This window comes from Littorina saxatilis, linkage group LG16 (genome assembly GCF_037325665.1).
Source record: "Littorina saxatilis isolate snail1 linkage group LG16, US_GU_Lsax_2.0, whole genome shotgun sequence".
Lineage (NCBI taxonomy): Eukaryota > Metazoa > Mollusca > Gastropoda > Littorinimorpha > Littorinidae > Littorina > Littorina saxatilis.
The window spans coordinates 25,043,393-25,069,022 of record NC_090260.1 but is presented as its reverse complement, the minus strand read 5'-3'; the positions used below and the strand labels follow the sequence as shown (position 1 = coordinate 25,069,022).

Sequence of the window (25,630 nt, the reverse complement as noted above, 5' to 3'; positions counted from 1 at the left end):
ATTTTGTCACACCTGAGCATTGAGGTTTATCGTTTCGAATCAATCCATTCAGGCGTTTTTGAAATAAAGCGCTTTGTGTCATGGTACCCATCAAAATGGACGCAACGCGCTCCACACCTGCATCAGTAGAAATGACACAATGGATACGCAAGATAAGAAAACCAAACAACCTGTTCTAAATAGGTAATTAATTTGGCTTTCTCCTCCTTTATAGGGTGCCAAGTTAAGCCTATTCTGATTTTTTGTCGATTTTTCAATTGGTACCTCACATCGATTTGGGGGTTCCCTTACTTCGGCGGCGGTTACCTGATACCTATAGATACCAGAAATCGTTCGCCCGACAGGTTTGCCAGATAGCCCAGCGAAGGGCCTTTGATGGCATATACAGTTCTAATGAAATGACACGGGAATGAACGTTTTAGTTGTAGTTCGAAAATGGGTGCAATAATGTTTTTGCTAAGTTTATTTTCAATCTCTTGGATTAATTTCCCCTTGCTGGGACAGGACCAGGGGAGCACGTTTAACAAGGGAATCCTGCTCAACCTCGCCGTGCTGGAGGCCATGAAGCGTGACCGCTACACCTGCTTCGTCATGCAGGACGTGGACCTGCTGACCATGGATGACCGCAACCTGTATCGCTGTGATCAGCAGCCACGCCACCTGGCGGCCGCCATCAACAAGTTTAAATACACGTAAGACATGGTGATGATGATAGTGGTGGTGGTGGTAGTGGTAGTGGTGATGATGATGATGATCGCAACCTCATGATGATGATGATGATCGCAACCTGTATCGCTGTGGTCAGCAGCGACGCCACCTGGCCGCCGCCATCAACAAGAACAACTACACATAAGACATGGTGATGATGATATTTGTGGTGGTGGTGGCGGTGGTGATGATGATAATGACGATGATGATGATGATAGTGGTGGTGGAGGTGATGATGATGATGATGATGATAGTGGTGGTGGTGGTGATGATGATGATGATGATGATGATGATGATGATGATGATGATAATAGTGGTGGTGGTGGTGGTGGTGATGCATGATAATGATGATGGTGGTAAAGACTGCTTCGCGTAATATTTTTTAATTGGTGATCATGTTTTTTGGGTTCCAGTGGTCGAGTATAACCCAACAATTGCAGAGAACGTAATTTTGTTCATACAATTATATTAAAACATTCTTTCAACTGGGATTTCTCGAGAAATGTGCTGACATTTTAGTGTTTTGGCTTATTGCGCTAACGGGAATACGGGTTAGTTTCATACCTAATTTATGCTATGAGAAAGGCCGCTGTATCAGGGCTTAAACAAAACATTTTATGTTTATATTTTGCCCGGGATGCTCATGTTATTTGATACCCTTACTGGAGGACTGTATTTTGAATTTGGTAATAAATACGAACTGACAGGCTAAGCAGTATAGTTGGTGATACTGCTGACAATATCACGGAAAAACCATCGTAAACTTTCTTTTAAAACCATGTTATTGCACTATTAGTGGACAAGCAAAAAGGCATTCTGTATGTGACAACTTTTAGTAAATTTGAGGAAAAAGTGGACTTTTTATGTGCTTTGATCTTTTAATTTCAGTTGAGATTGTTATCTTGCATACTGCCACACTTGCTTACAATACTCAATCCACTGTCAATCCACCTAAGTTCCTGGTTTTTTTCAGGGCGCAACGCTAAGTAGTCACCCGTGGTCATTTTTTGTCGACAATCTGGTTCACATGCCTCTTGTTTGTATCATGCGCGCGTGTTTTTACAAAATCGGCTCAAAACGTATGCTCCATTTGAAAGTGTCAAAAAACACAAGTTTGATTGAAGAAACACTTTTTCCACACAAAAGGGCAATAACTGTTGTCTGGTGCAATCAAAGGGAGATAATTCACAAATCTAACATGTTATTCAGATAGAGCTGCAATCAATAAGCTTTACATTGATATATACTATGCCGTGACTTGTGTATGTTATGAACATATATAGCTATTCTGATGAACACGTGGGGGAATTCGGGGGCTGTGATTGGATGGTCTCTTCCGATCATCAAAGCATAATGCTACGGAAGTCGGCCATTTTTCTCAATATCCAAAAGCATATTGTCGTAAACAAAGACGCATGGTTCCGGTTTCTTCCACGTGTATAAAGTACACGCATACCTCGCCAGGTTTGTTTCTGTGACTAGTCGACAGACGATGCCATTTGCTGTGTTTGTGTTTTTGTTGTTGCTTACTGTACATGACATACATTACGTGTAAAATCCAGTTCTTTAACAGGCAACAAACCTTGCAAATTTCCAGAAGTTGCAATCTGAAGCGAACTATCTCTGATTCTAGCAGACGATATCTCCAATGTTCAACACAAAATCAGCAAACTCCTGTCACATAGAACGTCCATTGTATAGTGCAATGTTGAAATGAAGTTACCGGTCTGAAACATTTAGTCGTTTCTTCTGAGACAATCCTTGTTCTCTTATCATCTACAGATTTACCGCAGTCTTCACCACGCGAATTCCCAACAGAAGTCAGACTTTCGAACATACAATATACGTAGGCAAGCATGATACGTCATGACGTCATATGATTCCTAGCATATTGACGTAATGCCAAACATACGGTTATCTCGAGTTTTCTCCGTAATACATTTCCGTGGGTTTTTCAATGTTCGGTTATTTCCGTGGCTTCATGCAGAAAGGGAACCGTCGTCTGCAATCAACGACATGGACCATTCTGGTACTTGTTGCTGACAAAAACATGATTTTAATGTCAGAATAGCTATATAAACGCTATTGTGTTTTCATCGTAGCAATAGGGTCCGATATTTAGACTCGAACAAGTATAATGCGACTCGTCTTCGACTCGTCGGCATTATACTTGTCTCGTCTAAATATCGGGCCCTATTGCTGCGCTGAAAACACAATAGCTGTTAATATCCGGCTTTTTGTGAAAGTTGAGGCGACACTGTCACACCATCATTTTTCAACCAAATTGATTGAAATTTTGGTTAAGCAATCTTCGACGAAGTCCGGACTATGGGATTGCATTTCAGCTTTGAAGCTTTAAAAAATAAAAAATAAACACTTTTAAATCATTTTTCTGATATTTTACAATATATATACATGGACATCACATAAAACAACCACATGGTTTACAATTATGGAATACAAATTGGTTTCACCCATGCAAATACACACGCAGACATACCATATTTCGGGGGTGAGAGGGGAGGGTTAGGAGAGGGCGGGGGTGGGGGGTGGATGGTTGGGGTGGTAGTCACACTGGAATAATTATATACTGGCAATATCTGATCTCAAAGCATACATCGGGTACTATAAATATAAACATATCTATCTTTACACTGGGTAATAAGAGTATAGAACAACAAATTGTTATATCTTCGTAAAACATCAATTTCCTTTATTTGGTGTTTAACGTCGTTTTCAACCACGAAGGTTATATCGCGACGAGGGAAAGGGGGGAGATGGGATAGGGGAAAGGGGGGGGGGGAGATGGGATAGAGCCACTTGTTAAGTGTTTCTTGTTCACAAAAGCACTAATCAAAAAATTGCTCCAGGGGCTTGCAACGTAGTACAATATATGACCTTACTGGGAGAATGCAAGTTTCCAGTACAAAGGACTAAACATTTCTTACATACTGCTTGACTAAAATCTTTACAAACATTGACTATATTCTATACAAGAACCACTTAACAAGGGTAAAAGGAGAAACAGAATCCGCTAGTCGCCTCTTACGACATGCGGGGTGCAGAGAAATAAGGATGTGGAAAAGAAGACTTTTGGTAAGTGAAATAAAGGTGATGGATCCAGTCAGGTAGAAATAAGACAACAAGAAAAGAATTGGAAAACTGCAGGGAATAGTAGGGAGAGTTTTCTTGGAAGGAAATATAGGTGAAAGGACTGGTAAGGCAGAAATAAGACAAAAGAAGAGAAGAAACAGAACCGTTAGTCGCCTCTTACGACATGCTGGGTAGCATCGGGTAAATTCTTTCTAGTCCCAACCAATATGGGACTCCACCTAACCCGCGGGGGGTGTAAAACATCAATGAAAAAAGTGTTTATATAAACACCAGTCTCTTTCAAATTTACCATAATTATCATTTATACTAGAGTTGTACTTTTCAATCAAAAATCTGTGTTTTACCATTTTCACACAAAAATTAAGTATTGGGGCAATCTTATTCAACTTAGCTCTAAATATACATACTTTGGCAAGGAGAATAAACAGATCCAAAACGACATCGGTGTAGACATTATGCAAATGTCCTAAAATAATAAGTTCTTTTGAGAGTTTCAAATTAACGCAATGTACAAAATGCAATACTTAACCATTCTATGAAATCAGACCAAAAAAGCTGAACACTAGTACAATGCCAAAACAAGTGTTCCAAGGTTTTTTCCTCGTGTTGACAAAAACAACACTGGGGTGAATCAGAAATGTTCATGGAAAATAACAAGGGTTGGGTGGGCAAGATTCTATATAATACTCTACACTAATCGTCATTAAAAACTAAACACATACATTTAGCTGTAGAACGTTGTGATGCGGCCAGTTATAGTAAAACCAAGTATATTGTCAGAAAGGTAATGCCTTCCCCTACCGTTTAAAACAAAGAGTGTCATTTTTCATCAATTAGTTTTTATGCAGTGTACCGGAGACCTAGGACACCCCCCAAAATCTAATTCGCCAAAGCAAATTTGCAGACAATAAAATACACACAAAATCAAAATAAGCAAGAGTGACCCCGTTTTTGATCTCAAATTGAAGAACAACTCATTTTATACCCACACAAATTGATTTGGTTCAGCTGTTGTACCTAGCAGTGTTGTTTTGCCATTTTGAAGAAAGACAGGTGTCAGCCTGTCAGAAGTCGTAAAAGGCCTGTTTTGGCGTCATTTCTTGTGGGCTATGTGGGTAAAAACCCTGTTGTTTTGGAATGGCTTATTGTATTGCTTTTAAATTTGACATGAGTATTGATAACACAAATGCTAAACAGTGTGTAAAATATCATGGCGTTTTGATGAGTTGCTTTGACGTACTGGAACTTTTCAGAAAAGTTTGATTAAATTGTAATAACCTTTTACAGTATGGTTGCACAAATTTAGCATTTTGCACACTTCAACACAAATGAATATTACAATTGGGAATCAATTTTGGTACAAAAACAACAACGCGCTTGGGTGGTATGGAAATGTGAACGCGAAACAACAGTTACGAAAAACAGGTCTTCCAACATCAAAACCAAATCCAGCACAGCAGACTGAACTGGCACGTCATTCATAGCGATAAAAAGCGTGCCAGTTCTTTAAATGTTACAGGGTTCCAACTGAGCTTAATTTCTGGCATGAATTTGATGTTACAGTTGTTATGTGAGCCAATCCAGATTGTTGTGGTTTTCTCATAGTTTATATTCAGACCAGATATTAGAGCAAATTGCATTAAAACTTGTATACATCCACAAAGGGATTGTTTTGAACCATCTAGAAAAAGGGAGGTATCGTCTGCAAACTGAGATATTAATATTTCATCATCCGCCACTTGTATACCTTTTATACCTTTACTCTGGCGAATCATAATAGACACAAATTCGGCACATATTAGATATAAATAAGGGGACAGTGGATTGCCTTGTCTGGTACCTCTTCGTACATCAAACCAACTTGAATATTTACCATTCACAAGTACATTATTATAAAAAGAAAAAATCCATCTTTTAATATCATCGCCAAAGTTGAATTTACACAAGCATGTATTGATGAAAGACCAAGAGACGCTGTCGAAGGCTTTTTCAAAATCAATGCACATTAAGAGGCCACGTATGTTATGCTTATTCACATAAAAGAGAGTATCATATAACAACCGTATGTTTTGGCCAATATACCTTCCTTTTAGAAAGCCTGTCTGGTCCTCATGGATACAATTTGGTAGAACAGACTTCAACCGTTCGGCAATGCAAGATGAAGCAATCTTATATACTACATTCAGCAGCGTAATGGGTCGCCAGTTTTTCAAAAAGGCTTTTATCTTTTCCTTCCTTCGGTATACAGGTAATAACTCCCTGTCTCTCCGTATCAGACATCTCTCCCTTTTCAAAACCACAATTCACAAATATTATTAGAAAAGAACAGACATCTTTAAAAAAAGAACTTAAAAAGTCCAGCACAGCAGACTGAACTGGCACGCTTTTTATCGTTATGAGTGACGTGCCAGTTAAGTATGCTGCGCTGAACTTGGTTTTGATGTTGGAAGACCTGTTTTTTGTAACTGTTGTTTCGCGTTCACATTTCCATACCACCCAAGCGCGTTGTTGCTTTTGTACCAAAATTGATTCCCAATTGTAATATTCATTTGTGTTGAAGTGTGCAAAATGCTGCATCTTTGCATCAATACTGTAAAAAGTTATTACAATTTAATCAAACTTTTCTGAAAAGTTCCAGTACGTCAAAACAACTCATCAAAACGCCATATTTTACACACTGTTTAGCACTTGTGTTATCAATACTCATGTCAAATTTAAAAGCAATACAATAAGCCATTCCAAAACAACAGGGTTTTTACCCACATAGCCCACAAGAAATGACACCAAAACAGGCCTTTTACGACTTCTGACGAGGCTGACACCTGTCTTTCTTCAAAATGGCAAAACAACACTGCTAGGCACCAAATCAATTTGTGTGGGTATAAAATTAGTTGTTCTTCAATTTGCGATCAAAAACGGGGTCACTCTTGCTTATTTTGATTTTTTGTGTATTTTAGTTCCGGCAAATATACTTTTGCGAATTTGATTTTGGAGGGTGTCCTAGGTCTACGGTACACTGCATAAAAACTAATTGATGAAAAATAAAACTCTTCATTTCAAACCGTAGGGGGATAAATTACCTTTCTGACAATATACTTGGTGTTACTATAACTGGCCGCATCACGAAGTTCTACAGCTAAATGTATGTGTTTAGTTTTTTATGGCGATTAGTGTAGAGTTTAACCAATCTAACAAATGTTAAATCCCGTAACAGTGAATTGTTAAACTTCCAAAGTGGTATGTGTCGTTTAACAATGTCAGTATTAAAACATAAAGACACAGCTAGGCGAATGATCAGAGTTATAACCGGGCATAATATCAACACCATTAACAATCAAACCCAATTGAAGCTTAAAAATTCGTTAATCAGTTTGCTCATAAAAGTTGTCATTAAAATCGAATTTTCAGAAACAGATTAGAATTGATTGCATTGTATTCATCATCTTCTCCTGAATTCAAAAATATATAGATATGTCATGTTTACTCTAAAAATGTGCTCAGAATGATGAAAATGGGTTCAGTAAGTACTACGGACGAGTCCTTCGCGGCGGCGAGCGTGACCCGTCTCGGTCTTTGGTATGGTTAATGGAGACTATCTGAATGTAGTTTCGGCGATGATTGGTTTGTGATGTTGATCTTGACTGAATGTTTTTATATCGCTTCACGCGACTTGTTTGATTCCGAATGTTGGAGAGCTGGCAGTCTAATTTTTGTTTTTATTTTTAAAAACGATGCTGTTTTCTGTTGCGGCAGACTTCCCTACCCACGTTATTCCGGAGGGGTGTACGCATTGTCCTTGGAACAGCTGCTGAAGGTCAACGGTCACTCCAACCTGTTTTTCGGCTGGGGAGGAGAGGACGACGACATTTACCACAGGCATGTTCTGGCATTCTTCTTCTTCTTCGTCGTTTACTATTCTTTTTGTGATTTGCGTGATGCAGCGCTTTTTGGCACCCAGGGGGTCCCGCATCTCCGACTTCGGCCTTGGACGTTGGTCAGGGGTCCTTCCCCTAGACCAATTGCCTTCCTGGGCTGTTGAGCTTGGTCTGCCCGTGGTTCTCTTTCGGAGTTTCCCTTCTCCTAGACTGGTTACCTGCCAGGGTTGACGAGTCCAGTCTACCCGTTTGGAGGTTGCTGAGACGACCGCTTAACTGTGTCCTTTGGCCTCTGTGCCGTCACATCGGTACTGTCCAGCACACCTCCGTCTTCACCAGAGCCCCGTTAGCCAGCAACCAACCTGTCCGCCAAGGGAGAACCCTACCAGAATACTTCTCACAATGCTCACAATGAGAAAATCACCCCCACATTTTAGGGACAGTGAGATTTCAGCGATTTTCTTCCGACGTCATAGCTTGGTTCTGTTTCATCACCATACCACGATGAAGAGGGGATGGCCTTTATGGTGGATGTTCTGGCATGAAAACAGATAATTACTACAAAAAGAGTAAAAGCAGAGGGGGGGGGGGGGGAGTTTAATATTTGCGGCGGTCACGCAGGAGAAAGCTACTTCAACAGCCACCATCGATAAATAGGGGCAGTCCTTTGATACAACGAATAATGTAACAAACAATTGTTACATTATTCGGGGGTAGCCCTTTTTTCAACTTAGAAAAAGTTAGACTTAGATTAGATAAAGTGTAAAATAGCTCATAATACAGTCTCGGGTTAGGGTTAGCATCCACTCTAAAAAATCACATGTCACTCACATGGCATGCACGCTATTTGCAGAATCAGTGACGCCACTCGCAAACATGCACAGACAGATAGACACACTCCGTTATACTCTGATTCTACCCCCCTCCCCCTCCACCCCTACCCCCCACTCCCTCTTTCTCTCTCCCCTCGTTCTCTCTTTTCGGGCTTTTTTAAATTTAATTTTGTAATTTTGTATTATTATTCAGCCACAAATATAAACATATTCTATATACATAAAAAGCAAATAAGCCTACAAAACCGCTCCAGTCCAACCACATTCCGCGTACACAATCATTACTTCCATCCCCATTTTGAAATATCGCAACAACAGATTTCCAGATATATAACATGCATTAACACGATCATATGTGTTCTCTGTTTGCATGTTTGTCCAGTGTCTTGTCCCCACATAATGCATATTAACTCTACCTGTCCCAAGATAGGCCAAATGGTTCTAAGAGGACGTTAAAACTAATTATCATCATCATCTCTCCGGGCCAACCGTCATAACAGCCCATCAGAACGCTCGCTTCGTGCACCCAGGCCCGCAGCCAATCAGATACCCACTTTGGGCACACATGTTAAACCGTGATTTGTAAAAATGTAAAATGTTTTACAAATCATGTAAATGCGCCCGATAATTAACTCATCATCTCCAAAGTGAAGGGATCTATTGAGAAATTTTTTTTTAATTACTTTTTTGTCCCATCGCTTGGAAATTCGGGTCGCTTCCTCCCAGTGGAAAGCAAGCGGTAACAGAGTCGCTCTACGCCAAAGTCAAGGGATCTATTAGTCCCGTTTCGCCGTTATCCCATTTCACCCCCATCCCATTTCGCGACATTTCACAGGCCAAGTGTTATTTTACCACCATATCATGTACCATTAGCTCCACATCCCATTTTGGCGCAATCCCGTTTCGCCGTTAGCCCATTTCGCCCCCATCCCATTTTCGCGACATTTTACGGGCCAAGTGTCATTTTACCACCGTGTCATGTACCATTAGCTCCACATCCCATTTTGGCGTAATCCCGTTTCACCGTTATCTTATTTCGCCCCCATCCCATTTTCGCGACATTTCAGAGGCCAAGTGTCATTTTACCACCGTGTCATACCATTAGCGCCACATTCCATTTTGTCGCCATGCCGTTTTGCCGTCATCCCATTTCGCCGCCATCGACATTTTGGATTGTGGCAAACATGAGATTTCGCGTAAACGGAATGTCTTCCTAGTTGAATAACGCAGTATAGTAGTATAATGAGGCTTGGCAAGAAGAATAAATCAAAAATGGGATGGCGGCCAAATGGGATGGTGTCAAAATGGGATGTCGCACTATTGTTATGACACTGTAGTGAAATGACGCTTGGCTTGTGAAATGTCGCGACAATGGGATGGGGGCGAAATGGAATGGCGGTGAAACGGCATGGCGGCCAAATGGCATATGGTGTCAAAATGGGATGTCGCGCTATTGTTATGACATGTTAGTAAAATGACGCTTGGCTTGTGAAATGTCACGAAAATGGGATGGGGCAAAAAATGGGACGGCGGCAAAATGGGATTGCACCAAAATGGGATGTGGATCTAAAACCACTCCCACCACTCAGCGTAGAGGCTCTAAACAAGAAAAATTAATAATAATAAAAGGCATGCATTACTTTGTGGAATGCGATATTTTTACATTTTTACATTTTTACAAATCGCGGTTTTTGGTTCGAAGTGATTTGTAAAATGTTTTTACAAATCACGGGTTAACAACACACATTTGCTGTCAAACGTTTTTCACGAATTCCCTGCAGATCCGAATAATCCTTAACAAAACCTATTGCACCACTATTTTGGAAATATAAATTCGCTTTCGAGCTTGTACAAAAACAATGTTACCAGTTTAATGAAAGAAGCAAGATTAAGACTGTTGCGTTGTGGTAGCCTTCGTACTACATTCCATAACTATTCTGTTGTTAGAATGGGTAAATCCCATAGTGCAGATTTAACATAGCTCGTATTGTGTTAGAGAAATAGATTTCATTGACCTTTTGTTCTATTCCTGTAACAAACAAAAATATTGGTAAAACAATAAACAGAAATTCTATCTTAAAAAAGCAAACAACAATCTAATTTGTATAATTATTCATTGGTATTGTACATAATTCTGAATATTTACACTCAGATAGCAATTACTCTTCTTGTGCTTGCAAAATATGTGTCGGTGTGTATCGATATGGAACTCCATTAGAAACTAGACACATTTTTAGTTACGAATAAAGGTTTAGGAACATAGAATCAAAGAAAAGAACACGTTACAGAACGAAAAAGATTGGACCTGATGTCGGAAAAAATCCCAAAACAAGCAAACAAAACCGCGACGACACTTATCTTAATTCCTGTCCAAAAGTGTTTTTTCCACGTGTATTTTAACAGGAGGTTTGAAGCCCCACACACATATGGGAAAGCCGATGCTAATAATGGCGGCCACCATGTGCTATGTCCCAAACCCTACTTCAAGTCGGGAATAACACATTAAAATACACATATTAATTCGCACGCACATTTACAAACATAAATATTCATTATCACATACACATTCATGCACCTGCCTGCGGGCATATAATGCAATGCATTTCCAAAAATATGATGACATTTGTTTTTCCTCCCATAAGAAAAAAATATTTCTTATATCTGGAGTCTCCCGATAAGAAAAACCTCGAATGTAAGAAAGCAAAAATAATTTCTCCTGGACACTCTTATAAACCCTTTGTTCTTGACCTCACTGAGTGAAGGGTCATTCGCATCATTACGCACGAATTTGTGTGCATCACAATAATTATCAGTCTTGTGTTTCCTTGTGAATTGTATTTATAGAGAAAATCTCGATACCAATTTCAAGGAAAAGCTACATTCGCCACGAATAATGTAACAATTGTTACATTATTCGGGGGCAAGAATTGTTACATTATTCGGGGGCAAGAATTGTTACATTATTCGTTTTTGTTACATTATTCGTTGTATCAGTCCTTTGCTATCCACGGCTTGCTTTAGACAGTGGTGACCGACAATGGTACATGCTTCACGAGTGATGAGTTCGAGGTGTTCATAATAATAATAATAATAAAACATTCTTTTATAGCGCTGTTCACCGCCGAATGGCAGTCTCATGGCGCTTTACATTAGACATTAAAATTTAACATTTTACATAAAAAGTTTTCTTGTAAGAAATAACATACAACCATTACAAACAATTCATAGACAACGACCACTTATAGTTATATAAAATAATCTAGAAAAATTGTTTTTAAAAAGATGAAAACAAAAAAACAACACCACCGGAATCAAGCATATTGCCTCTGCTCATCCATCAACGAACGGTCTCGATGAGAGGCACTGAAGCAGGGCTTACACAGTGAGGCAAGGTTCCATCGAGACAAGAGTATCTCGTCTTCTGGCAGCATACAGAATGACACCCCAGTCTACTACGGTACTGTTACCTGCAGAGATGCTGTTCAACAGGAAAGTTCGTACTAGACTGGAACTCGTTTAGCCATATGTGGAAAGGAACGTGGTCGAAAGACAGATGCAGCAGAAACTTTAGTTCCGTATTAGTGAAGGGTTTAATTGGACCTGGAGTGTTGCTTGTTTTAAACTTTTAAAATGTAAGCCATAATTATTTCGGTCAATGTTTTCGAAGAAAGGTCAAGTTCGTTTTATTTGATAATGACAAACGTAAAGGTGAGGATGTGTCATGTATCGAGTTAATGGACTAAAGGAAGTAACTGCAGTCAGTATAGTACTGAGGTAATGGTGACTGACCTCCCTTGGAAACACTGCCTGTAACAGACATGCATTCCTGAATAAATCCTGTTTCTCCACCAACATCTTGAGTGTATATCACGATCCATTGTAGTAAGAAATCTCCCTTTTTACATTTAGTAAAGTTTTGACTAAATGTTTTAACATAGAGGGGGGAATCGAGACGAGGGTCGTGGTGTGTGTGTGTGTGTGTGTGTGTGTGTGTGTGTGTGTGTAGAGCGATTCAGAGTAAACTACTGGACCGATCTGTATGACATTTTTCATGAGAGTTCCTGGGTATCTCAGCTCGGCGGCTGTGTCGGCGTGTTGTTGGTGGGACTTTCGGTTCAGCCGGAAGACAGTGAATCAACTGAGTCAACTGAGCTAGTTGCGTATACATAACTGATTTGCCTTGCGAGTAACCAAATACTGCAGCAGTTTGTCTAGCAGGTTTAAAAAAAACCAAGGAATCTGCATATGTTTATTTTGCTTTAAATAGGTGTGATTGTAGAACAGAATACGCAATCGGTGCTTACAACTAAATATAAGCTCTAGGGTATTATGCAAATGGATTCTTGTCAGTGTCCACTGATACAAACTGGCGCTAAATATAAAAACACAAACTCAAAATCTTTCAGTTTCGGGTCCTGGAGTTGTATTGTTCTGCAAACCATACAGTCTCAACAGTTGGTTGTCAGTTTTGGTTTGGTTGCCCAGATAATGCGCAAAAGATTTGCTGGCTACTAAGTAGGTTAAAACTGTACATATGTAGGTCACCTACATCGGCTAAGGTGCAACGTTTAGCGATCACTCCCTTCCTTCCCTTAGTAAAGCAGCCGGGACAGCCAGTCGCTATATAAACAATAGGGCTTGCAGCCTCCCTTTCTGCTATCGTTGCTCGTCACATTTGACAGGTTCCACAACCGACGAGGGAAAACTCTAGTGATACCTCTTATAGCAGCAGAGTTTCATTTTTTCGATAAATGTCTTTGATGACGTCATATCCGGCATTTTGTAAAAGTTGAGGCGGCACTGTCACACCCTCATTTTTCAATAAAATTGATTGAAATTTTGGCAAAGCAATCCTCGACAAAGGCCGGACTTTGGTATTGCATTTCAGCTTGGAGGCTTACAATTTAATTAATGACTTAAATCTGAAAATTGTAATTACAATTATTTTTTTATAAAACGATCCAAAATTACGTTTATCGTATTTTTCATCATTTTCTGATTCAAAAAACATATAAATATGTTATATTCGGATTAAAAACAAGCTCTGAAAATTACAAATATAAAAATTATGATTAAAATTAAATTTCCGAAATCGATTTAAAAACAATTTCATCTTATTCATTGTCCGTTCCTGATTCCAAAAACATATAGATATGATATGTTTGGATTAAAAACACGTTCAGAGAGTTAAAAAGAATAAGAGATATAGAAAAGCGGGCATATCCGCCTCAGCGCAACCGCTACCGCGCTTTTCTGTATTGTTAATTTCACTGCCTTTGCCACGAGCGGTGGACAGACAATGCTACGAGTGTACGGTCTTGCTGAAAAAATGCTTTGCGTTCAGTTTCATTCTGTGAATTCGAGTGAGCTTGACTAAATGTTGTATTTTCGCCTTACGCGACTTGTTGTTTTACGATTGATCTCACACAAACATGCACTGTTTTGTTTTCTCAGCCAGCCGCCCAAAAAAGAGTTTTAGATGGCCTCTGACGTAATATTGGACATAGAAGTGAAATTCAATCGTCACGTCCTGTTTCAACACACGTGACCAGTAACTTCTGCATGATGGCGGTAATCACACTAATGACGAAGATCTGCTTGCAAACATTCACAGATTGTACCATGTGGGTTACACTTTCACACGCAACCCTGAGGAGATGGCAAAATACTGGATGATCAAGCACAAGCGAGATAAAGGGAACGAGCGAACCAGACAGAGGTAAGAACATCTCCAGCTCGTCTTAAGATTTATAGACTACTAGAGGAATACATCGCGAGACAGAGTATGCAGCGTACGTGGCAGTTCGCCGGCTTAGAGCACGTGTTGAAAATTTTTATCCACCAGTTTGTGCCCGGGGTCCACCTGAATATGCCCACCAAATTTGATGCAGAATATTTACGATGGGAGGGGTAGTATATATTAGTGGCAATATTTTGAAGATGGGAGAGATTTTGTACACGAATTGCAATACTTAGATGTACTACCTGTGCAGAAAAGCGCTGTGCAGGAAAGCGCTGCTTTTGTGTGGCGGAAGTGAAAGAAGTGAAGAAGTAGAGCCGAACAAAAAAGTGTTTATTTTCGTAAACGCAAACACTCACACACACACACCACACCACACCACACACACACACACACACACACACACACACACACACACACACACACACACACACACACACACACACACACACACACACACACACACAGAAGCCGTATATATATATATATTATAGATATATAGAGATAGACGAAAGTGGATTTTTCGCGTGGCTATAAATAGATTCGACCTTTGCACTTTTACAGTGAGGACAACGGAAAGCGTTTTGGACAGTGACCTTCTAAAAATAGTAACGGGAATATCTGAAGCTGCTTGTCATACCGTAGCAATCTGATCAGTCATCGCTCAACGGCTATCGCCAGTTATCTCAGAGAATGAGCCGTACTCATTTTGACCTGAGTTCAGGATGATACCGTAGCTGTGATCAGAAGATCAAACTTTCTCATTCAGTATTCTTGCAAATACCTTACGGGATTGACGCCACACGAAGGAAGGAGATAAACGCGCAAAACACTGGAGAAGATAAGGAAGAGTTACTGGGAATGGATCTGAATGAATGAACAGAAAAACCAAAATCGGTTCACCGCGCCGCGCTTAGAGCACGTGTTCAAAATTTTCATCGACCAGATTGTGTCCGGGGTCTACCTGAATATGCCCACCAAATTTGAAGCAGATCCATCGAGAACTTTGGCCGTGCATCGCGAACAGACAGACAGACAGACAGACACACACACACAAGCCGTATATAGATATAGACTATCACGGTCTGCAATGACTACCAACCACAGACTGCACAGTATTCAGATTTAAAAAATAGAACGCTCACACACTCATTCTAAGACCTTCCTCGTGTGTGTTGTCATCTAACCAACTCCTAAAACGAACTCTGTAGCTCTGGGCTCAATTTCAAATCTGTATCTCTAGGAATAGCGCATGAAATACTCAGGGTCGAAAGGTAGGACGAAAATTAAGACTAGCGCAAAGAACGTCTCAATGAGAATTACCGTCTGGGATTTCTGCTCAAAACACATCCGTTTTCAATTTGAGTAACTCAGCGCTCAGAAGTTTATTTTAAGATATTACTGGTGTGTCACATAATCATAACCCCCCAACCTGAACTGTATAGCTTTTGGGGCGATTTGAGACAGTTTTCCGGTTAGATATTTAACCTCCACCTTAAAGGCACAGTCAGCATCCCGTAAACCATCACAGAAATTGTCAGGCAGTACAAACCTCCTTTTTATTTAAACACTCACCGCTTGAGAACATCCTAGGTGCCCTCCATAAAGAGCGAGCAATTTTCAAAGAATTTATTTTTGCGTGGTTTATCTTACCCCTGAACCATCGTAAACCAGTTTTCTTTTTTTGGCTCACGAAGTGTAGCCTATGCGATCGTAACTTTGTCTGACTGTGCGTTTGTGCGTGTGTTTGTGCGTGTGTATGTCTGTGGTAGAAACTTTAACATTTCGTCATTTGAAGACGTCACATTATGGCGTAAGAGGGTTAGTCGTCACGCGAAGGAATTACTGAAAGTCTCGGTCATTGTTTTTTGAGCGGGCCGAGACTAGTTGGCAGTCGTGTCGTAGATTGTTGACTCTCTCTCTCTCTCTCTCTCTCTCTCTCTCTCTCTCTCTCTCTCTCTCTCTCTCTCTCTCTCTCTCTCTCTCTCTCTCTCTCTCTTTCAACTTCAGGCCCTTCAAGCGTTATTATTCTGGTTTGTTTCGTTTTGGTTTCATTTTTCATTGCTCATTTTTCTTTTTGATTTATCTCCCTTTCCCCCTTCTTTTGCGCTTGGAGGACATCATCTTCTCTGATAAGTCGTTTTGATATTTGTATTGTTGTTTTCATTTTTTTTAACCTGTTGAAGACCATTAGGTCGAAGCGTTGTTCATTGTCATTTGTTTGTATATTTCGTTGCGAGTCCAGAATATTAGGTATTACTCTTAGTCGTGTCCCTGTAAGTAGGCTACATGCAGACAGACAGATCTAGATCTAGTGTCTCGCTTTCTTGCACAGTGTCACCTATGCTTACTGTGTGTGTGTGTGTGTATGTGTGACGGAGTGATTGAGTTTGTGTTACTGTTTGTCTATTTCTTACGTGAGCCTTGAAGGCTTCGCCTCTTGTTCACAATTATTTTAGTCGTCAGTTTGTGATTTCAATGCGACTCGCTGTAAGCTTATCTGCAATAGCACGTTATTGTGTACCTCTGAATCTAAAACGCAACAAACGGCTGCAAGTCACACGAACTAGAGCGGTGGCAATGGACCGTTCAGAGGAACTGGCGCTATGCAGAACCGTCGTCTGCTACGAGAAGACGTTTTGCGTGACACGTTTCCGGGCTTTTCTTTTTTCAAACTTTCAAAACTTTGAATTGTACTGATTTTGTCTTGATGAAAAAAGAATTATTTTATGATTTAAGAATGTTTGTGTAACAAGCTGTCAAATTATTATTTAGATTTTAAAAGTTAGGTCTAGCATCAAAACGAGGCGCCTGATAGTCCGTTCGGATAGTCCACGAAATGGAAGTATGCTTGCACTGTATGTAGGCTCGGGGAGCTCAGTGATGGTTTACGGGAGACCTACTGTGCCTTTAACCTTTCTTGTTATTTTTGTAACTTTATTTCAGTGTTATTAATTTTCTCAGGTAGAGGGAGATTGACTCCGCATAACTCTCTTACTGTGGTTGAACGGCCATGTCTATGTGTGGAACGCTGGCGTCCTTTCGTTACTTCGATAATACAACTCATATTTTAAGAACATTACGTCACGCTCATAAGATAATTGCCTATGTCATTGTGATGAGGTGGAAGGATGTGGATAATATTGATTGTTGACTCTTGATGTAGTAGTTGGGTGAATGTAGTCACCTAGTAGAAGTAAACCCCGAAGTTCAGGAGTACACCATGTGGGTGCCTCTTTAGTGTCTTGCACTGAACGAACATCACTTGCGCTCGTAATGGACTTTCACTCACATGTAGAGAATGATAGACAAGAGTTCACTGGCACAGACCGACGAATCACTTGATGCAACATGAAACTCTGGAAAACCATGTCTGTCGAATCACATTTCTCTTTATTTTCTATTCTTCTCTTCTTCTCACCAACCCAGCTCCCAGCCCGAAGGCCGGGAGGCCACACCAATAGTACAATGCAATCTACATCAGAATGTCTCCATGATAGTTCTCAGTTATTTCCCAAAATCTCAAATGCTATCATGTACATGGGGATGGGTGGCGTCAAAAGTCACCAATCAAGAGTTAGTTAACAAAACTGACATCACTTCTCATTGGTCAGTAAAGACAAGGAAAGGGGGGGGGGTAAGAGACTAAAACCTCCAAGCCACCTGGCATCTTCTATGATCTACCCTGTCAAAAGAAATGACACCCACTTGACAAAACGCCGAGTCCAACGATACCCAGACAGGCTGGCGGCACATTGCATAACGACCACCTGGGGCCCAAGGTACCCCGGCGTCTCTCTCTCTGGGAGGGCGGCTTGACGTCAAAGGAAAACATAATTATTATGTTCCCTAGTGGACACAGCCGACTGAGCGAGTTTACGACCTCCAGGTGTCTGAGCATATCAAAATTTAACTTAGAACAGATAATGACATTACACAAAACATAAAGCGATGGGCAAAACTTACACAAGACAGGAATGACATAAAAACATTATAACGAATTAGTAGCCAGTTTAGCACTTGGCTACATCATTTTTTGATGTTTTGAGAAAAAACGCACAAAAAAACTTCTTTGGTTTCTGAACAATCTGCCTATCTCATTTTAGTTATAAGTTGCAAACTGCATATCTCGAGCTGTTACCACGGGATAAACGTGACATAAAGAGCTGACCGCAACATTTTCAATCAGCAAAACTGCATAACAACCCACACAGAGCTTTTGCGTACCTTCACATTCTCAAAACAAGTCTTCCTGTATCATAAAGAAAAAGTGCCTAACTCAAGAAACGAGATCGGCAGTTTTGCTTACGTTACCGTGGCAATGGTTTCCGATGGTCTGAGAGTTTATCCTCTCTAGCACATGATAGATACTTTTCCAGTAGCTTCCCCTGAAGTTTCACTGCAGAAATGCCTAACACTGAGATGGGTATTTTTCTCATGAGCGTGACGATTATCCATCTGTATAGCTTGTTTTGTTTAAGAAAAAGATAAACCTTGATAGCTTTGACGGTAACTTGATTTTGTTTAAGAAACTGATAAATCTTTATAGCTTTGACGGTAACTTTTTTGATTAAGAAAATGATAGATCTTTATAGCTTTGACGGTAACTTCTGTTTGTTTAAGAAACTGATGAATCTTTATAGCTTTGACGGTAACTTCTGTTTGTTTAAGAAACTGATGAATCTTTACAGCTTTGACGGTAACTTTTTTGATTAAGAAAATGATAGATCTTTATAGCTTTGACGGTAACTTCTGTTTGTTTAAGAAACTGATGAATCTTTATAGCTTTGACGGTAACTTCTGTTTGTTTAAGAAACTGATGAATCTTTACAGCTTTGACGGTAACTTTTTTTGATTAAGAAACTGATAAATCTTTATAGCTTTGACGGTAACTTTTTTTGATTAAGAAGATGATACATCTTTATAGCTTTGACGGTACCTTTATTTGTTTAAGAAACTAACAAATCTGTATAACTTTGTAACTTTTTGTGAATAAGAAAAGGATGAATCTGTATCAGCTCTGACGGTAACATTTTTTGTTCGAGAAAGTTATGAGTCTTTAATTATAGTTTTAACGGTAACTTTTTTTGTTTAAGAACAGAAATCTGAACTATCACCTCAATGTCAATGCCAGCAGTGGATTTCATTCAGCGTCCCAAAAAAGGGACAATGGACTTATATGGGTAAAGACACTGATGAATATTTAAAGCTTTGTAACTTTGTTTGATAAAGAAATGATGAATCTGTATTAACCTTGACGTTCCATTTTTTTGCAGCACGATGTTGCTTCAAAAGACAATGTCGGAGAAACGCATGTTCGACGAGGGACTGAACACGACTCGCTATCACCTGGACTCTGTGGAGGAGACGCCTCTTTTCACCTGGATCAAGGCCACCATCAATCTAACGGAAGTGTTGCAGGTGAGGAGGGGGGGGGGGGGAGGGGGAAGACAAAGTGGACACTTGGTCACATACCAAAAATAAACAGCCTGGGCGCTCTTTGTGCAAAGTGAGATTGGTTTTATTGTGAGGAACTAATTTTGTAAAAGACACTCGTGGCTTTTTAAGAAATAAATTCGTCAGAAAATTACAACTCACCACAGCAAGCTGTCATTGATTGTAGGTATGTGACCAAGTGAAGGGGCGGTCTTATCCCATGTAAAAGCCTGGCCATTTTTGAGACGGCAAGCCGAACGTGTTTTCTGCTACTAGTGCGCAGAAGACGCAGGGACGGACAGTTTGGGGCGCCCTGCATGCGCTTAGCCTAATTGTCAGGATCGGACACCCAGAGCAAAATAGTTGATTGGTCTCACGATTTCAAAGTGACCATTTGAGTTGTTCTGTATTCATCAGATGTAGTGGTTGTTTCTGCAGGGGAAGGGCCCCTTATATGGACCCACTTCTAAGGCCAACAAAAAAAATAGGTCTGTTTACGGTAACCCGACCGACCCTAGTTTTTTCGCGCGACCTTAGACTTTTTTTTGGCATTTGGGGAAAAAAAAATTCTTGTTTTTTTGGCAAAATAACGTAAAAATATGTTTTTTTGGAAAAAAAAAAATCCCGACCTACCCTATTTTTTGGGCCTATGTTACCGTAAACAGACCTTTTTTTTGGCCTAATATGGATCACCTCCTTTTCTGACAAACGAATGGTGCCAGAGCGCTCAAAACAATTTCATTCACCTCATGGACCCTCTCTGGATAACTTGCACATAGCAAGACTGAGATGCGGAAGCACAAAACGCAAAGCCTTTTTCACCACTTTTTTACACCCCCGGTATAGGGGTGTGTATAGGTTTCGCTCGATGTGTTTGTGTGTTTGTGTGTTTGTGTTCGCATATAGATCTCAAGAATGAACGGACCGATCGTCACCAAACTTGGTGAACAGGTTCTATACATTCCTGAGACGGTCCTTACAAAAATTGGGACCAGTCAAACACACGGTTAGGGAGTTATTGGTGGATTAAAATTATACAAGCACTTATAGAGGGACATCTTAATGGTCAAAGGGAAATAACCATTCTCACTCAGTCACTGCCACCAACTGAGAAGGTTATTTCCCTTTGACGGGGGTGTTTTTCCTACCTCGGAGGAATTTCTTGTTTTGTTTACACTTCTGGTAGTGTCCAGTCTCAATTCGATGCTTACTTCTGTCCACACACACACCCAACTGATAACACACACAATTTGAAATGTAAGATAGCTATTAAGACAAAACTAACGCGTTGGTCCCGTCTTTCTAGCACAAATAAATCAAAAAAGCAAATTGTCAAAGTATGCGTCTGTCCCCTAAAATGGATCACCTTTAAGAAATACAAGAAAAGAAAAGATATGAACTGGTTTAAGTCAGGCATTAAGAAGCTTGATGAAAATAATCTATAACTAGCATTCAAAATATATCAAACAGTCCTCGAAATGTGCTAGTTGAAAATTTCATGTATTTTCTATCTGGTTTTGATAAGTGTCTTTAATTTCTTGTTGTGCTTAAAATGATTTAAAAGATGTTCTCATCGAACTGAAACAAATTCATCTGATGCATAGTTGAAATAGCCTGACACACACACTGAGTTGTGAAGTATTATGGACTTTTTACAATAATTTGTGATGGCCTCTATACAGGTCCATATTAGGCACCCTGGCGCCCCTACAATATACCAGTTGTGAATTTTCCTGTATTTAATTTTCGCTGAATGTCTATTAAAGCTAATTGGCTTTAATTCGACCTAACGGTTAACTTGAGAGAGAACAACATTACCAAGCTCAAAATAAAACGTCTTGGCGAGAAAACAAGCTAGTAATAAGCATGAAACAAAAAGTGGTCCACATTCGGGACCCTTCCCCTAAATATTCTTTATAGGCGAGGGAAGTCCCTCAGCAGTGTATGTTTATCCTACATACGTGAGAGAAACCACTCACGAGATAACAATATCGTTCAATTCACACGTGTGTATATGTCATGTAAATGAGGTCGTGTCAAACTAGTCTAGTAGTTATGCAAGGAGTGTTTTTCTGCCATGAGGTTTTCCATCCTGATAGAAGACTGAGTCTGACTGATTGACTAATCTTTACCTTTAAAGGATTAAAGATAGCACACATGACCTGCTTTTCCACTGCTTATGATGACAAAGTCACCGAGACAAACGTCAGTATGGAAACACTTTTGTGCTTGCTGTTTCCCCTGGAAGAATATTTTGGAACTAACACGTCACGCAACACTTGAGACTTCTGAAGAGATCGAGGTTCCAAGAGAAGCGTCTTCAATTTGGATGCCTCGACTGTGGGACGTTTTGAGTAAAATACCGTTTGTGGGATCAACAGAATACTACACGGCTTGCTGTGTCGTACCAAATTTACATGAGTTGCTTTTTCAAATATTGAAAGCTCGCAGTTCAATATTTAAAAAAGCAACTCGTGTAACTCTGATAAGACACAGCAAGCCATGTAGCATTCTCCATGAATTATTTTACGTGGCTCTATCCAGAGATATCTTTGTTGGGGGTTTAGTCGCATGTGGTGAAGTTGAAGCTCAGGTAAGCTTACATGACGTAAGTGAACTGTGAGCTCTGGTGCCCATAATTATTTTTGAAAGAAAAAGGCAATTCTGTATCGATTAAAAATTGGAATTTTTCTTCGTTGAGCCATGTGACACAAAAGGAGAGAAAGAGACAGAGACAGATAGACAAACACAGAGACTGACTATTAGGGCTTAACGTCCTCTTAGACCAACTGGTCTATATTGGGACAGGTATTAGTAATACGTTGAAGATATGGTGTGATACTTTGATTCGAACAAGCCCGCTGTGGCTGTCTTCTTCGACACAGCAGCATTGGGTTTGTCTCGTCAAAGTATCGAAATACGATCATGATAATCGGCGACGAGAGATGATGCATGCGTGTCTTCGTGTTTTCCAAGCCCTGAGACTTTCGCTGTGAACGTGGGATCTTTTTCGTGCGCATGTGTGCACACGGGGGTGTTCGAACACCGAAGAGAGTCTGCACAAAGTTGACTCCGAGAAATAAATCTCTCGCCGAACGTGGGGATCGAACCCACGCTGATAGCGACCAACTGGCTACAAAGCCAGCGCGCAACCAACTGAGCTACGTCCCCACCCCGAAGACGTAGAGAAAGAAAGACAGAGAAAGAAAGGAAGAGAGAGATAGACAGACAGACAAGGAAAGACAAAGATAGAGAGAGGGGGAGATTAAGAGAGTGAGAAATAAAGAGAGAATTGAATTGAATTGAAATTAAATTTATTTTTCGAGGGTGACAGAATAGGCAATGTATACACGCTTTTTTTCATCCGGCCCTCGCCCATTGAAGTGTTACTCAATAACTAGAACAAATAGAAGTTAAGTCTTCTTCTTCTTCGTTCGTGGGCTGAAACTCCCACGTACACTCGTGTTTTTTGCACGAGTGGAATTTTACGTGTATGACCGTTTTTTTACCCCGCCATTTAGGCAGCCATACGCCGTTTTCGGAGGAAGCATGCTGGGTATTTTCGTGTTTCTATAACCCACCGAGCTCTGACATGGATTACAGGATCTTTTTCGTGCGCACTTGGTCTTGTGCTTGCGTGTACACACGGGGGTGTTCGGACACCGAGGAGAGTCTGCACACAAAGTTGACTCTGAGAAATAAATCTCTCGCCGAACGTGGGGACGAACTCACGCTGACAGCGGCCAACTGAATACAAATCCAGCGCGCTACCGACTGAGCTACATCCCCACCCACTAAGTTAAGTTAACTACGGTAAAAATGACATAATTAAAATGTCGAGCAGTCAATAAGACATTTCAAGATGCATTTTGATGCATTAGCAATAATGGAAGATTATAACATAGATTTTTTTGTTTGTATAAAATCTTCGTGGTGCATAATGTAGAATCATGTGGTTCAATACAATCAAAGTGTACCGATATTTCATCAGCTGAACAATAGTTGTGCTTGCAGGTTTTGCGAGAGAAAAAGCATGAAAAGTTCCTTGCATGATATTTCATTGATTTGTAATTTAATCATATCAGGGTTGGAGTTAGGATATGAGGGAGAGAGAGAAGTCTGAAGTCTGAAGTCTGAATGTTTTAATGAGCCCTTTTCATGGAGATGAGCACATCTCAAGCTCCAGCATACAAATGCACATAGTAAACAAAAACAAGAACATCCTACTCATTATATATAATCCTATTCCAATAATTCCGGTGTGCTTTTCACACACTTGCGCGCACATGGGTGTTTGTGTTTGTGTGTGGTCATATGAATGGTGTGTGTCTGTGAGTGTATGTTTACGAGCGCGTGTTGTTTCGTTTACGGATTACGGATTACGAATGGAAAGCGCCTTCATGACAAATGTAGAAAAACGTAGCAATAGCGGCTTACTAGTGTTTGAAAACAGCATGGTTAATTTAAACAATGATGGGATTCTAGTGTATTTTCGTGGAATATAATATTCTCTTAACTCAGCATATTTAGGGCATACTAAAACAAAGTGGACTTCATCTTCAAGGGAGAGAGAGAGAGAGAGAGAGAGAGAGAGAGAGAGAGAGAGAGAGAGAGAGAGAGAGAGAGAGAGACAGAGAGAGAGAGAGAGAGAGAGAGAGAGAGAGAGAGAGAGAGAGAGAGTGGGAGGATGAGAGACGGAGAGAGCAAGACGGTCTGTCTGTCTGTCTGCGTGTGCACTATTTGATGATGATGTGTTTGTCTATTGCAGCCCGCCCCGCCGTATATAAAGAGTTTGTTCGAGAATGGTCTTCAGTTCACGAATAAGAAACCACGCACTCGGTAATCTAAGGACGTTCCCCTTCTGTTGTTTTCATAATTAATGCTACACCACTTGTAAACTTTGTAGGTGTAACTCTGTGCTTTTTTTTATTTCAAAGCTAAAAATACTTGGTTTCGAAAGTCCTGCAGCACAACTTGTAATCTTTGTAGTTGTTACGATGTGCGATTGTTCAAAGCTGAAAATAGTTGGTTTCGAAATTCCTACGACACAATTGTACTCCTTCTAGTTGTAACGATGTGCGTTTGTTCAAAGCTGAACAAACATGGTGACCCCCCACAAATGCAACCCACAAAAATGTTATTTACTTCTACATCTCTTGACCGAATCAGTTTATATTTGGAGGACATAACCAATTCAGTCTATGCATGATCCTTCCACAAAATGGTATCAAATGGTCGGACTATTGTGCAGAACTTTCAAAAAGAAATGTCCAACTTCGGCGATCGTCTCAACATAATGAGGTTTAACATTGAGCGGTAGAAATACTTACGTAATTTAAACCCTCCAGACTTTTACCTTTTAGATTATCTGAATGTCTGAGTATACACAAACACCCCTTTAACCCCCTAGATCATCGGTGACCCGAAAAAAGAAGTTTCATGTAGGTTCAGGGCAATCCCCAGACAGGAAAGCTTTCGTGCCTTTCACAATTTCGGAGGTGTAATTTGGAATACATTTTGGAGATGAGGTAAATGTCGTACCATTATACCTACAGACTCGAAACTTGACGAACTGAAGTTCATGCACAACAACAATGAGAATATTTGCTAAATTCAAATGACTGACAAAATTAACCCCTTTGTTGTTAAGTTACACTAGCTCAATGTCGCGCAAAATTCATCCATGACATAAACGCATTCATCATTGAGAAATGCCCTGATCCTGCCTGTAATTGCTGCATTCAATTCACTGGTTGTCTAATGTTGATTAAGGTATACTATGTCATTCGAATTGCCCCAAAGGTAACAATCTTTGAGGCTTAAATCGGGTTAGTTTGGCTACCGCTCAATTTCAAACCTCGAACAGTTGAGTCGATCACCGAATTTGGCAATTTTGTTTTCAATTGCACAAAAGTCAGACCCTT

At 40.2% G+C, this 25,630-nt stretch overlaps 1 protein-coding gene and 1 long non-coding RNA gene across 2 annotated transcripts in view; both read left to right on the top strand.

Moving 5' to 3' along the window:
• LOC138950666 (beta-1,4-galactosyltransferase 2-like) overlaps nucleotides 1–25,628 on the top strand; it is a gene marked incomplete at its 5' end in the record, with an annotated part of 26,225 nt that extends 597 nt beyond the window's left edge. Inside the window, 5 exon segments of the mRNA XM_070322378.1 lie at nucleotides 505–692; nucleotides 7,576–7,698; nucleotides 14,145–14,249; nucleotides 19,547–19,691; nucleotides 24,475–25,628. Coding sequence (XP_070178479.1) covers nucleotides 505–692; nucleotides 7,576–7,698; nucleotides 14,145–14,249; nucleotides 19,547–19,691; nucleotides 24,475–24,549 — 636 coding nt within the window.
• Nucleotides 1–25,630, top strand: part of LOC138950679 (uncharacterized) — a 363,039-nt gene that overhangs the window by 336,474 nt on the left and 935 nt on the right. The gene's annotated exons all lie outside the window — the stretch shown is intronic.